This window comes from Manacus vitellinus, unplaced genomic scaffold, assembly GCF_001715985.3.
Source record: "Manacus vitellinus isolate BGI_N305 unplaced genomic scaffold, ASM171598v3 scaffold_2_pilon, whole genome shotgun sequence".
NCBI classification, from domain to species: Eukaryota; Metazoa; Chordata; class Aves; order Passeriformes; family Pipridae; genus Manacus; species Manacus vitellinus.
Genome location: NW_021940208.1, coordinates 37,929,290 through 37,941,843, shown reverse-complemented (window position 1 = coordinate 37,941,843; position 12,554 = coordinate 37,929,290). Strand labels below are relative to the sequence as shown.

Genomic DNA, 12,554 nt, shown 5'->3' with positions numbered 1-12,554 from the left:
TGATTGTTTTGAAAAGCATAACATCTCCATCAGTACAGAACCTTACAATTTGCTGAAGTTTTAGTTAAAAAGAGTCTCTGTCTTTTCCACCAATAACTTTCTGGTATTCTATACTCTTTCCAAGATTAGTACATATGCCATCTAACTTATACCACAAGAACAAGTCCATCTGTTTAAATGTACTAATTTTGTCACACTAAATCTATATGTTGGGATTTTACTATTTAAAATGTTAACACTGCAGTGCATGAGTTGGGGTGTTTTTATATACATAGTAATGTGTAGTTATTATCTCTCCCACAAGGTATTGAAGAGCAAAGAAAATACACTGTATAATCATACTACTCTAATTTTTTTTGTTTCCAAACATTTGCAGCAACTATCTATATTCTGCTTTTCAAAATGAAGGCTAGACAGACTAAAAGAATAAAAAATGGAACACCTGGAATAAGTTAGCAAGTCAATGAAATGGAACTCAAAGTTTGTACTTCCAGGTCAATGGTTAGGACTAGATAAATGCTGCATTAATCACACACATGTCCAAATGAGATATCAAATAGAGTAATAAAACAATTTGAGTACTTACTATCACATTTATCAATGCTAATCAAAATATAATTTTTATGTTACCTTGCTATAGCTTGAACGTCCACATCGGTCTTTGATTTCTGAAGGGTCACCTGTTCTGATGAAAGAGCAGCCCTGCAATAGAAATGGTGGAAACATGCTGAAGGTACAAGACTATTTCCAAGAGCCTGTAGTAACAAGACAAGGGGAAGTGGGTTCAAATGGAAAAAGAGTGGGTTCAGGTTATATGTTAGGAAAAAATTCTTTACTGAGAGGGTGGTGAAGCACTTGAACAGGTTGCCCAGTGAAATTGTGGATACCCCATCCCTGGAGGTGTTCAAGGCCAGGCAAGATGGGGCTCTGAGCAACTTGGTCTAGTGGAAGGTGTCCCTGCCCATGGCAGGGGGGTTGGAACTAGATGTTCTTCAAGATCCTCTTCCAACTCAAACCATTCTATGATTCTATGAAATGGTTTATTACTGCGAGTGAGTTTGCATTTTCTTTGAGACATTTTTCTCTTTTTTTCTTTAATGTATAGTATATATATAAAATATGTGTATAAAGAATTATACATATATAAAAATAAATATATAAAGAGCTATGTAATGCTTTAGTTCACTAGATTACCGCATCCACTGAGCCTTTTGGATAATTAGTATCCCAAGAGTTACTGTTTTGCTAGTATGGATGTAAGAGTTGACTGCCATTTCTTTACTGTTTCAAAATTATTTTAGTAATAAAGGAACTTCTGCATCCTTTTCTCCTACCTAATAAATAAATTTTACTTATTTAGTAAAGACAAAACTTTTGCTTTTTTAAAAGCTAAATAAGTAAACAATTACACTTTCCTATTTTTATTTATTTATATGAACAATCAAATTGGTCACTACAGGAATACTTAAATTAGAAGAAATTATAAGAAAGGTGGCTGATGCAGTTAATGAGGGCTATCTGCTCCTTCAGAAAATTTTTCTATTAGTATGGCAACTAAACCATGACAAGTTGTGTAGCCGTCTTAATTATAAGCCATGAAATTGCAGGTTGGTTAAGTAATCTTTTCTTAATTTAGACCATATAAAATATACATTTAATTAATGAATTATTTAAATAAATTTGACTCTCAAATAAGGTTGGAGTACTTTACATCAATTCATCTTATGTTAATGCCATCTATTACAAGCTTTTGCTTATGCAAATTTACCACTTTCTTCACTTTATTCATAGTGATTTGCAACATATGTAGCTGTGGAACTTAATTTGTGAAGCAGTTTTTAATTTTTATGGAGTTACAGTTGTTTTTTCAATTTGAATAAATATCCAATTAAATGTTTTAAGCAAATGAAAATAATTGCTTTTCTGCAAGGAAGTCTTCTTCATGCCCTTCTGTGACATGGACTATAGAGGAACCCTTCCTGGTAAATTATACAGTGTTTATATTTTAATTAATACGTCTGTGTTAATAATTAATACGTCTGTTCTAGAACAAGCAGCAGTCACAAGTATTGAGGCCACGTTACTGAGAACACAGTTGCGTTGGGCAGGGCACGTCTCCAGGATGAAGGACCACCGCCTCCCTAAGATCTTGCTTTATGGTGAACTTGCCACCGGCTGCCGCAAGAGAGGAACCCCGAAGAGAAAAGGACTCCCTGAAACAACATCTCAGCCTTGGCTGTATTGATCACCATAACTGCTCTACTCTGGCCTCTAATCGGGAGACCCGGAGACACACCGTCTATAACGCTGCTGATGCTTTTGAGAAAGCACGCAGGATCACCCTTGAGGAGAAAAGGCAACGCAGTAAGAATCATGCCTTGCAGAATATACCACCTAAGGAGTCTTTCTGCTGTGCCTTTTGCAACCGGACGTGCCTGTCTCGTACTGGCCTTTTCAGCCACCAGCACGCTTGCAACAAACATGGGTAGAGCCCTTCCCAAATCTTCGTTCACGAAGCCTAGCCATGATGATGATATTTTAAATAAATCTAAAATAATACTCAAGGTTTATGCGTAGAAGTGTGTTACATTTCTAAATCTACTAAGAAGCAAAGTAAGCAAGACATACCTTGTTTGAGCCTCTGAATTTCCTGAAGTGGCGCTAGAGAAAGAACAGAGTAACCATTTCAGAAACCAAGTAGGTAGTATTTCGGAATGCAAAATGCTAGTATTGAAGCACTTTGCAAGATTTAGGTGAATCAACAGCAATTAATTTTACTTTTCCTTCCTTCCAAGATGATATTTTTCTTTTTTCTTAATGCAGAATACATGTTTAAGTCAAGTAGCATAATACCAAGATTTAATCACATTCTTGATATGTTACTAAGATAATCCTTCCTCAATGGACATTCTCTGGTCAATCACTCTGACTCACAGTGTTTTGTTTTCAGCATAAAAATCACAACCAAAACACTCAATTCCAGTGAGCTGCTTATAGTCTTAGCTCCAACTGCAATTTCTTTTAAGTGTTCTGTAAAGGATGCTTAATCAGCTGGGAACTGAGGCAAAGAACTCTAGAAGTTTACATATCACGTGTATCATGTATATCGTGTTGGTATATAAATAACCCTGACCAAAAAACCCACATACCCATGATTACTGAACTCCCTTCCTGAGGACAGCAGAACAGTCAGCCGTTCTCAGATTTGAAGATAAGACACAGCTCTTTACTCAATCTTTAGGACTGATGGTGACCTTTAAAAACTGCATATTAGCATCTATGCATGCTGCTTTATTTCCTGAAACTCACAGCCAAGTAAAAGGCTTTCCTTCACTGGCTATTATTAGTAATATTCACAATTGAAATAGCTTTCATATCTTAAAAGCACTTTTAGAAGTTAAACCAATTAATCATTAAATGTCCATGACTTTTTAGCCAACTGTCCTTGATTACATCACTGTTAGAGGATCCAGGAAGGGACATGAAAGCTTCAGACAGAATATGCCTGTATTTCAGTCTTCTCTGAACTATGAGACTGGAGGAGTAACTGGTTAATTAGTGTTGAGAAGAATACAGGAATCCCAACTTCCTATTGAAAGATGGGTGGACGGCATATAGAGGATGCATCTTTCAAAATTACCATGACCTTAGCAAGATATTGAAGTGAAGGCAGATAAATTCATCACAGTGGGCATATTAAAAACATCTAGTAAAGACTGACTTAAAAAAAAAAATAAACTTTAGCATCTATGAGCTATCTTTGTGCTGGGTAGAGAGTGTATATTTGGTCGAAGAGATAGAATGTAGTAAACATAAGATTAAAAATAATTGACAAATTTAGTTTTAAGGGTTCACCTTGAAGTCTTCCAGTAACAGAGATTCCATAAACTCCCTGGGCAATAATCTACCAAGGATTATACCTAACACAACAATGTATCCATTCATTTCTGTTTCATTTAATTCTCATCATTGCTATGCATGACTCATGTTGGAAGTTTCCCGGATTAAAACTAGGGAAACAGAAGGCCATATTGGAGCCAATAGGGGACCTAAGCAGAGAATACCATGGAAATTCATTCATTAATATTTTAAACCATCCATATTCTGGTTTTAGATATAGGTCCAAGAAATGTTCTCTGTTCTCTTTCTAGTCTGCCAGAAAGCAACCACAACTTCAGAAATAAATATTAAACATTCATCTGCAAGTAACTTTATTGTGATCTTTTCTTCTAAACTATTTCTTAGACACTTAACTGACAGGTGACTAAGCAGATCTTGAGGTTTTGTTGATGCTGTTAAGGGACAAGGATTAGCCCCTGGCTGTCAACAGAAATGGCACCAATAGATTCCTGCCCTTATGGCCAGTCTCTCTTTAGCAGATTTGCCTTGAGGCAAAATAACTGAAATAGTTCAAAAGGAAACCATGAAGAAAATACGCAAGCATGATAGAATAATTTTGGAGGCATTTACGTAACCTCAAGTTGCTGGCACTTCATATACTCAGACTTCGGTCAACACTGGGCATAAGGCTGCCAAGAGCAAAAACAAGTACTTAGGCATGGGATGCCTTCTTTTTGCAGGGTATCTTAGACATCAAACTCAGTCCATCAAAGAATTGCCCTGTTGTCTCGCTCTCAAAATTGGCTCTAGCCAAGAATTAGGAAATAATAGTAATCATTCATACTTACTGTCTGGTTTCCACTGCCTGTGTTTTGGTCTTAGTACTGGAAACAGGGGGTGGCATCCAAGATTGCCTGTCAATGTTAACAAATAAATTTTTGAGTATTTGTTTAATGCTGAACATCACACTGTGAATGTTAGAATGTCAAAAGTGGTGTAAAAAATACCTGGAATTTTCCTTAAATTGTCAGCATTTTGAAACACTGCATGTATACACTTTTTAGACCATTTTTTTACGTACAACAGAATGGAATAGGAAATAATACACTAATTTTAATTATTGTTGTAAAAAATGTATTCTGTGACTCTAGTCAATCTTTTCTGCAGTCTGAATGGTACAAATAAATGGATCATTCTTGGAAAGGACAATCAGATAAAGAGCACAAAGGAAAGGGTGTAAAGTATCAACCCAAGGAACAAATTCAGACTATTACAGGTTACATAAACAGAACAAGCTGTTCCTTTTTTTCCTTTTTTCCCCCTCTAAATATCAATCCAGGAATTGTCTGTGAGGAAAAAACAATTGCAACAGGAACAGTTCAATTCATTGGTGGCCTTCTGTATCTTCAAAGAGCCTGAAGAGAACTACTGGACTGAAAACACCTTAAACTTCCACCAAATAAGCAGGACTATTAATATAGAAACAATCACATTTTAATTTCTACATTCATAATTCTAATGATCACATTTTTATGCATGAAATATGAAAAAAATCACAAATTAACAGAATTTACAGCTGAGAAGGATGCAGAAAAATATGGCTATCACCAGCAGTGTATTTTAAATTAAAAATTTACTTTGTTCTACACCCTGTTTTTATTCTTCCCCAGAAAATACTATCTGAAATCCAGATTTTTAAAGGTGGCTGTATATCATTTAGGGAACTCTGTGGTTCATATTTACTGCAACAGCACAGGGTGAAGTTTGGCATCAGAGATTTCACAATTAGAATGAGCTACAATGCTTTAAATTTAGGCACTAAAAGTGCTTATGACACTGAAATAGCTGAGTTAGGGGCTGCAGCAAAGAGTTGGCACCAGTTGTGCCGTGTCCACTGGGCTCACGAAACTGGCTCTACAAAAGCAACATTTTAACTCCCAAGGAAAAAGCCAGAGTGTGCAAAAGTTTAATTCTTGAAGCTTGCTGAGGAACTTGAGTGGGCTGGAGGAGGAAGCTGGTAATGATTTTTTATGTAATTGTGATACATTACTGAGGCTTAATACGGTGCTATATATCCTCTAGCAACCAAGCAGTGGTGCCTATGAATACCTCTTTTTCTTGATTGAAGAAGTGGCAGCAGTGTTTGTGAGTGCTGCATTAGGAGTCCAAGATTGCCTGTTAAGGAAATATACTTAATTCATTAATCTTCAACAGGGGTATCATTTTAAACGATAAAAAATATCAGAATCTGTGTATGGTAAATCGTATAACTATATTTCTACATGCCAACTGAAATTTTGGAAATACCTCAAAGAATACAGAATTTGGGACACTAAGGGATTCTGATGTTTGGAGAACAGCTGCATTTTTACTTGGTAACCAAAGTAATTTCTGACTTCTTAAAGTCTTGACTTCTGTACCTATGCTTTAGTCTCCAATCAGTACAATATTTAAAATTTTTATTTTTCATACTTTAAATTTTATGTTTCTTGTTCAAGTAAGCTGCTCAATGTTATGATATGCCTGTAAAGGAGATGGTATTCCTCATACTCCTAAACTATATAATATCCAAGACAGTGATTTTTCTCATAAAATTTATCAAAAAGTTATTGTCTTATTCTCTGCAAGTCAATTATAGTAATTGAAGTATAGAGCTTTAGAGCTTTACAAATCATTTTATTGCTCTCTGGAAGGAAAAAATATTTATACAATTGAAATGTCACTTAAGACCCACTTCAGAATTCATGGTTGGTCTGTTAAAAAACCATCTCCAGACAAAATAACATAAAATCCAGTTTATATGATGCTTCATGTGTCATCATCACCATGATTTACCACATACTGGTGCAAAACCATAATTTGAAAGAATGACCTCTGTTGAACTTTAAATGCCAGAGGTATTGATTTGCTCTTCAGAGCAATATCTCAGTTCTTCACAAGATGACTTTTTGAATTGCTGTGCTCTTTAGCAAATATATTCTGTGTAACTTATTACTGATAGAACTCTGCTGATGATGAAGGCAGAAAGCAATGTATTTGTCCCTTTGCATTTATAAATATGGTGATTGAGATCTTCTGACTTTCTTTAATAAAAATTTCAGTTAGTTAATAGCTGTAAGTTCTTTAGAAAATATTTTTTCGGTGTTGTGTAATCATATTACAAATATAACCTCTGAATCATAACAACTTTTTTAATAACATGTCAAAAATGTTGTGCTAACTTATTCTTGATTAAAACTCTTGTTTAAAAAAGACTGACATTCTGACAAAAGAAAAGTTTTCTACTGGAAAAATCAACCTGTCAAAAAGTTATTTTTTATGTTTTGGTAGCCAAGTGTTCCACTGGCAATGTACAATGGTATTTTCCACTGAAAACATTGATTAGAATTTTTTCATGTAGTCTTCCCTCAGAACTATGTATTGCATTTGGTAGACTTTGTGCAGACAGATCTAGAGCTCTAGAAAATACCTACACTTTTAGAAACACTCTGATTCTTTCTTCTTCTTGTGTTTAAAATATTGCAATTTTTAAACAATCACTATGCTGAGCAAATGTGTAATATGAGCTGGTCTCTCTTTTAATCTGTGTGGAGAAATAGGCTTTTTTAAGGAAAATTCCTCTTACTCTAAAAAAAATATCTGAGAAACACCAGAGGAATTGTCCTCCAAAAGACCCTTTTTCTCCTCATTGGCTATAAAAAGTCTGTGGTAATCTGAATATAGAGTCTACATTCCAGCTGTCAGGTGATGAAATGAAGCCAACCATTAGGCCATATTCCATACAAGTAATTTCTCTATATATTCTCGGTATGTACATGTATTCTAAAGTTATGATAATGCATGATAAATGATAAATTATAATACATAATATTTAGATGATAATGTTTCCAAAACTCATACCTGTTGTTTTGCTTATCATTCAGAGTTGGGCACTTATTTACTTTATCAGTATCACTTCTGGTCGGAATTCTGTCAGAAACACAGAAATTATTGATAATAGACACTCTCATATTTTTTAAACTCACTTTCAATAAAATTAAAAGATGTAGTATCAATTTGCCCTGTGTATAGATTAAAAATTCCCCAGTATCAAAATAGGTATAGAACAGAAGCTGAAATTATATAAATTTAGTGCATTATCTGAAGAGTCTAACTAGCTCACTGAAAAAGACTTTTCAAAGGTGATGTCCAAACAATGATAGATATACTGTATTAAGCCTCACTGTTGCTAACAATTTATTACAACTCCTTTGAATTAGACCAGAATACTAGAAAGAAAGCAGTATTCAGTCAAGCAGTATACACAGAACTGGCACCTTTCCCTCTCCCTCACCATTCCTTGAGATATGCAACAGTCTTGTTTTCTTCACAGATTTTAGACATCAATGTGGTAAGAAAATATTCTGGTCTAAAATCCCTGGCAAAGCATTGTAATGACCTACAGGAATAACTTCTATCAAAGAAGTTATATTATTTGTGTTTAAATTGATATCATTAAGCCATGAAACTTCCATGAAGAAAAAAACACATAATTTTTCAAGCCTATTATGGATTCTACAATTGTTGCCTAAAACATTTCAGAATTTTCACAGAAAGCACCATGTAGCTATCCTAGTTGAAGCAGATTAAGTTGTTATTTTATTCCAACTTTCTTTCCATAGTGGAATATCCTTTAGTAAGAACAGGATGACTCCAAAACGCTCAAATATAAAGCGATGTACATTGAAATAGATGACAAATGCTGAGTTGAGAGAGTTATCTTAAGTATTTGGTTAAATCAACTGAAACACGTCTTGAGCTACAACTTATTTACATATAGAAATTTCTTAATTTTAGTTACTATTCCCATCTATAAAGTGAAGCTAGAGACACAAAATAACTAATCCTAGAACTATAATCTAACATTATGTATAAACCTTCTGTATCCTGCCTTCAGCCAAGCAGGATGGAATACTGTTGTATTTAATTCAAAACCTTCCAAGGGGTTCTGGGAAACGATCTGCACCAGCATGTGCTCTGTGCCTTTTGCAAAACATAAATTTAATTGTGCAAATGACAATCTCGCGTCAGGGCAGATTCTGACTGTGACGGCAGCTACAGTTACTCGGAAGATCACTAGAGGTCTCACTAAACATGCTGGCGTTGCTGCGGATGCAAACCTGAGCGTTCCTCCTTATTGCCAACTAGCCAACGAACTAGCATTTCTTTCTCATATCATTGTGTATTTTCAAAATTTTAGCACCTTGCTTTACGTAATTTTGTATTTCCTCATTTTAATGTAGTAAAGATTCTATCTGGCAAATTAAAGAAAAGTAAGTATAGTGTTAACTTCTCCTTGTACAACTTTTCAGCTTCTGATTGGCAGTTGAAGAATATTCTCTGTTCGCACCCAGAATGCCGTCTCCAACAGACATCTCTGGATCAATGGTCCATTTGGTCATGTTAAGTTTTTCTGAGCCAACTTATGTTTCTGGCCTCCACAGTATCCTGTGGTGGTGACTCCCACGATTAATACATGCATTAAGAGAAAAACAAATGTTCTCTTTCTTATCTTCTTCATTTTTTTCTTAAATCATGACACAAACATTTATAGAGTGTCTCCTCATTCTTACAGTGCAACAGAAAATACTCCTTCCTCACTCACTTTCCCTATATTACTCTTTTCCAAGATGAGGACTCTTTGTCTCTTCAGATATTCTGCATACGAAAGCTATTCCATACTTTCTCACCTTTTTCTTTAATTTTTTTTTGTGGTTCTATTGTAGTTTCTTCACATAAGTGAAATGATGTTCAACATATTCAAAGCAGGTTCAACATATTCAAAGCAGGTTCAAACCACATACTAAAGTGGTTTCTGAGTTGCTCTCCAGTCCTTTCCTAATAAATTCTACCATTCCAAAGGATTACATTATTAATAAAGTGTACAATGAAAGTGTCTCATTTGCTTCAGTCCTATCTATTCCGATATAATTCCTATAAATGTACTTAGGATTCAGTACTTGAAAAAATAGTAATGTAATTTTCGTCACTATCTAACTTTTTTCTCCCCTCTTTCGTCAAATATTTAGTTAGCTGCTAATAATGAGAGAGAAATAAAAGGATAAATAAATTTTTTCTATCCATCCAGAAAGTCTGTCTGTTGTCATCTGTGCAAAGCAATTGTTGTCTGAGTTAGAAGCAGTGTAAATCTACATGCCAATACGTGTGCATCTACTGTCATCAATCTTTGGATTTCTGAAAAGAATTTAATAGTGTTCAATGTTTTCTTGTGCTTGCAGTCAATGGTGCAATTGCATATAGTCACCTGTAACATCTCTCCCAGGTCCTTGATATGGAAAATGATGTTTGAATTTTGTAAACACTGGGTTAGGCAAAATTCATATAAAAAACCTCCCTTTTTGAATGTGGATATGGCAGTATCCAGGAAGCAAAAGGCTGCACTTAATATGGTTTTTAGATATGTTTTTACTTGCACATTTACACATGTAATGAAGAACTCAAAATTATTCCTATAGTCATCAAAGATTTTCTTAATTCAAATTTCAATTATTATTTTGTCATTTTGAAAACTAGCTAGAGATATTCATCCAGATTCTTTAAAGCCTTTTCTTTTGTAATATTGCTGTCATGGCTAGAAGAGTTTCAAAGTAGAATTGTGAAAAGATGTTCTAATATCTAGATTGAAAACAGGTAACTCATAAAGAACTCTTGCAGAATAGAAGACTGCCATTTTACAGAATTTTAGCTAGGCAAAAATAGTTTTCCATAAAGACAACATGACATAATTCTGTAAACTGCTCTCCAATCCAACAGATCTCCAATATCAATGTAATTTTTCTCTAGAAGCGCCTACTAGGAGCAGTCCTTTGAACTTTTTTCTGCATTCCAGAAACATGCTCTGTTTTCAGCTCTGTCTTTTACTTTTGAAGAAAAAAAAAAAGAATGCTGCTTTTTCACAGAGGCAATAAACAATATAGCTGTTCTGCAAACTGGTTACTACTAAGCTTGGAAGACTTCTGTACTATGGCTATGCTTGCCAGAAATAATTTATAAGAAAGTAAGGGAACTGTACCAAGTGGAGAACATCCTTCACAGAGGAAGCAGAAGTACCAAATTCAACCATAAAAAAGGTACTAAGTGAAAACACATCACCACACCCTGTTATGCCTCAGGCTGCAAGTTTGAGGAGTTGCAGAACATGTGGTCACCCCTTACAGAACTACCTTCTGGCAATAGGTGTGCACAAATTAATCCTGGAATGGCTGTATTTCACAGTTTTAGGAAGACCATTGATGACTGAGGAGAAATAAACGACAGCAGCTTCCTCATTGTGATAATTTCAAGATAGAAGCATCATTATTCACTCCATTTATGGACATATTCTGCACTAATTATCAGAACTGTATATTCGCACCTATAATCCTTTCTTTGTATTCTCTCTCATCACTTACATTTTAAGAACCCTTTATGTTAGATATTTGTGTATATGAAAACACAAAGACACCTTACAATCTCAAATAATTCAGACATTTTTATATATCAGCATAAACCAAAAAGGTATAGAGTGCAAAAGGACAATGGTCTTCAGTGACACTGTAGAAACCGTAACTGTCCTATGACTCCTAAATCAGTAATCAGAGTTTGATGCATGAAAATTAAACCTTAAAAATTGTTTGGAAGTCAATGAGCGTATGAATAAGTGTGACATAGCTGATATATCCTACTCAAATTTCCAAAAAGCTTCACAGAAATTTGCTTTAAGTGCCCTTAAATAAACTGATCTCCTATTGGTAATAGAGAAGGTCTTTCCATGCATAAATAACTGCTTAAAAAGTAGGAAAGATTTGAAATAAACAGCAAGTTTTCAGAGTGGAAGGAGAGCTGTATAAGACCTGTGCTTTTCCAATGTTCATGAATTATCTGGAAAAGAAGAAGAGTGAGATGATGTTGCTTGACTATGTCATTGATTCATGGTAGTCAAAACAAATCCCAATTGGCAAAGTTTTCAGAAATCATCTGCTAATATGTCAGATTTCTAGAATGGCAGATGATGCTCACTTTTCTTAGATGCAAAGTAATGCCTGCCAAGAAAAGCAATTGATCTCTGAATGAGCTATTATTACTAAGGAAAGAAATCTTGCAATTATATAGGTAATGTTATGAAATCAAAAGTCAATTCTCAACAGTGAAGAGCAAATTCAACGTTATTTAGTACAAGGAAAGGAAAAGCAAATGAACCAGAAGTCGTTGTTATACTCCTCTGTGTACGTACAAGGTGTGCATAGATCTTAAATATGTGCATCAGGATCTGGATCCCCAGATCAAAAAGACTAATATGGAAATATGAAAGATACAGAGAAGAGCAATATGTAAATTGAAGTTGTAGAATGGCTTCCTCATGATGAATGAACAAATACAGCAGGATTCACTGGGGTGAATAGACAGGGGTATGATACCACACAGGTTTCTAGCCTATTCTTTTCCAGCCTTATGTGGAGAAGGTAAATTTTATCTAACAATTTTGCATTGTATCTTACAGCAGTAGTAAGGGTCACGAAATAAAATAACACGGTGCTAAGAAACAACCAAACAAGTGCACGTTTTCCACAGTGTGTGTTTATGTGCAGGTACTCATAGCATCAGCATGTTTTGGATTGCAGATGTTAATGGGAGGGATGGATTTTGAAGATGCAATGCAGAAAGAATCTGCAAAC

The 12,554-nt window shown here is 34.8% G+C and overlaps 1 protein-coding gene across 4 annotated transcripts in view; it reads right to left on the bottom strand.

The window, feature by feature from the left end:
• SCEL (sciellin) overlaps window positions 1-12,554 on the bottom strand; it is a 48,037-nt gene that overhangs the window by 23,520 nt on the left and 11,963 nt on the right. For all 4 annotated transcript variants that reach the window (XM_029960984.1, XM_018071040.2, XM_029960983.1 and 1 more), the window contains exons 6-10: window positions 7,741-7,809; window positions 5,950-6,015; window positions 4,689-4,754; window positions 2,629-2,661; window positions 631-702 (exon numbers count right to left, since the gene is read on the bottom strand). In XM_029960984.1, coding sequence (XP_029816844.1) covers window positions 631-702; window positions 2,629-2,661; window positions 4,689-4,754; window positions 5,950-6,015; window positions 7,741-7,809 — 306 coding nt within the window. The remainder of the gene's footprint in view (window positions 1-630; window positions 703-2,628; window positions 2,662-4,688; window positions 4,755-5,949; window positions 6,016-7,740; window positions 7,810-12,554) is intronic.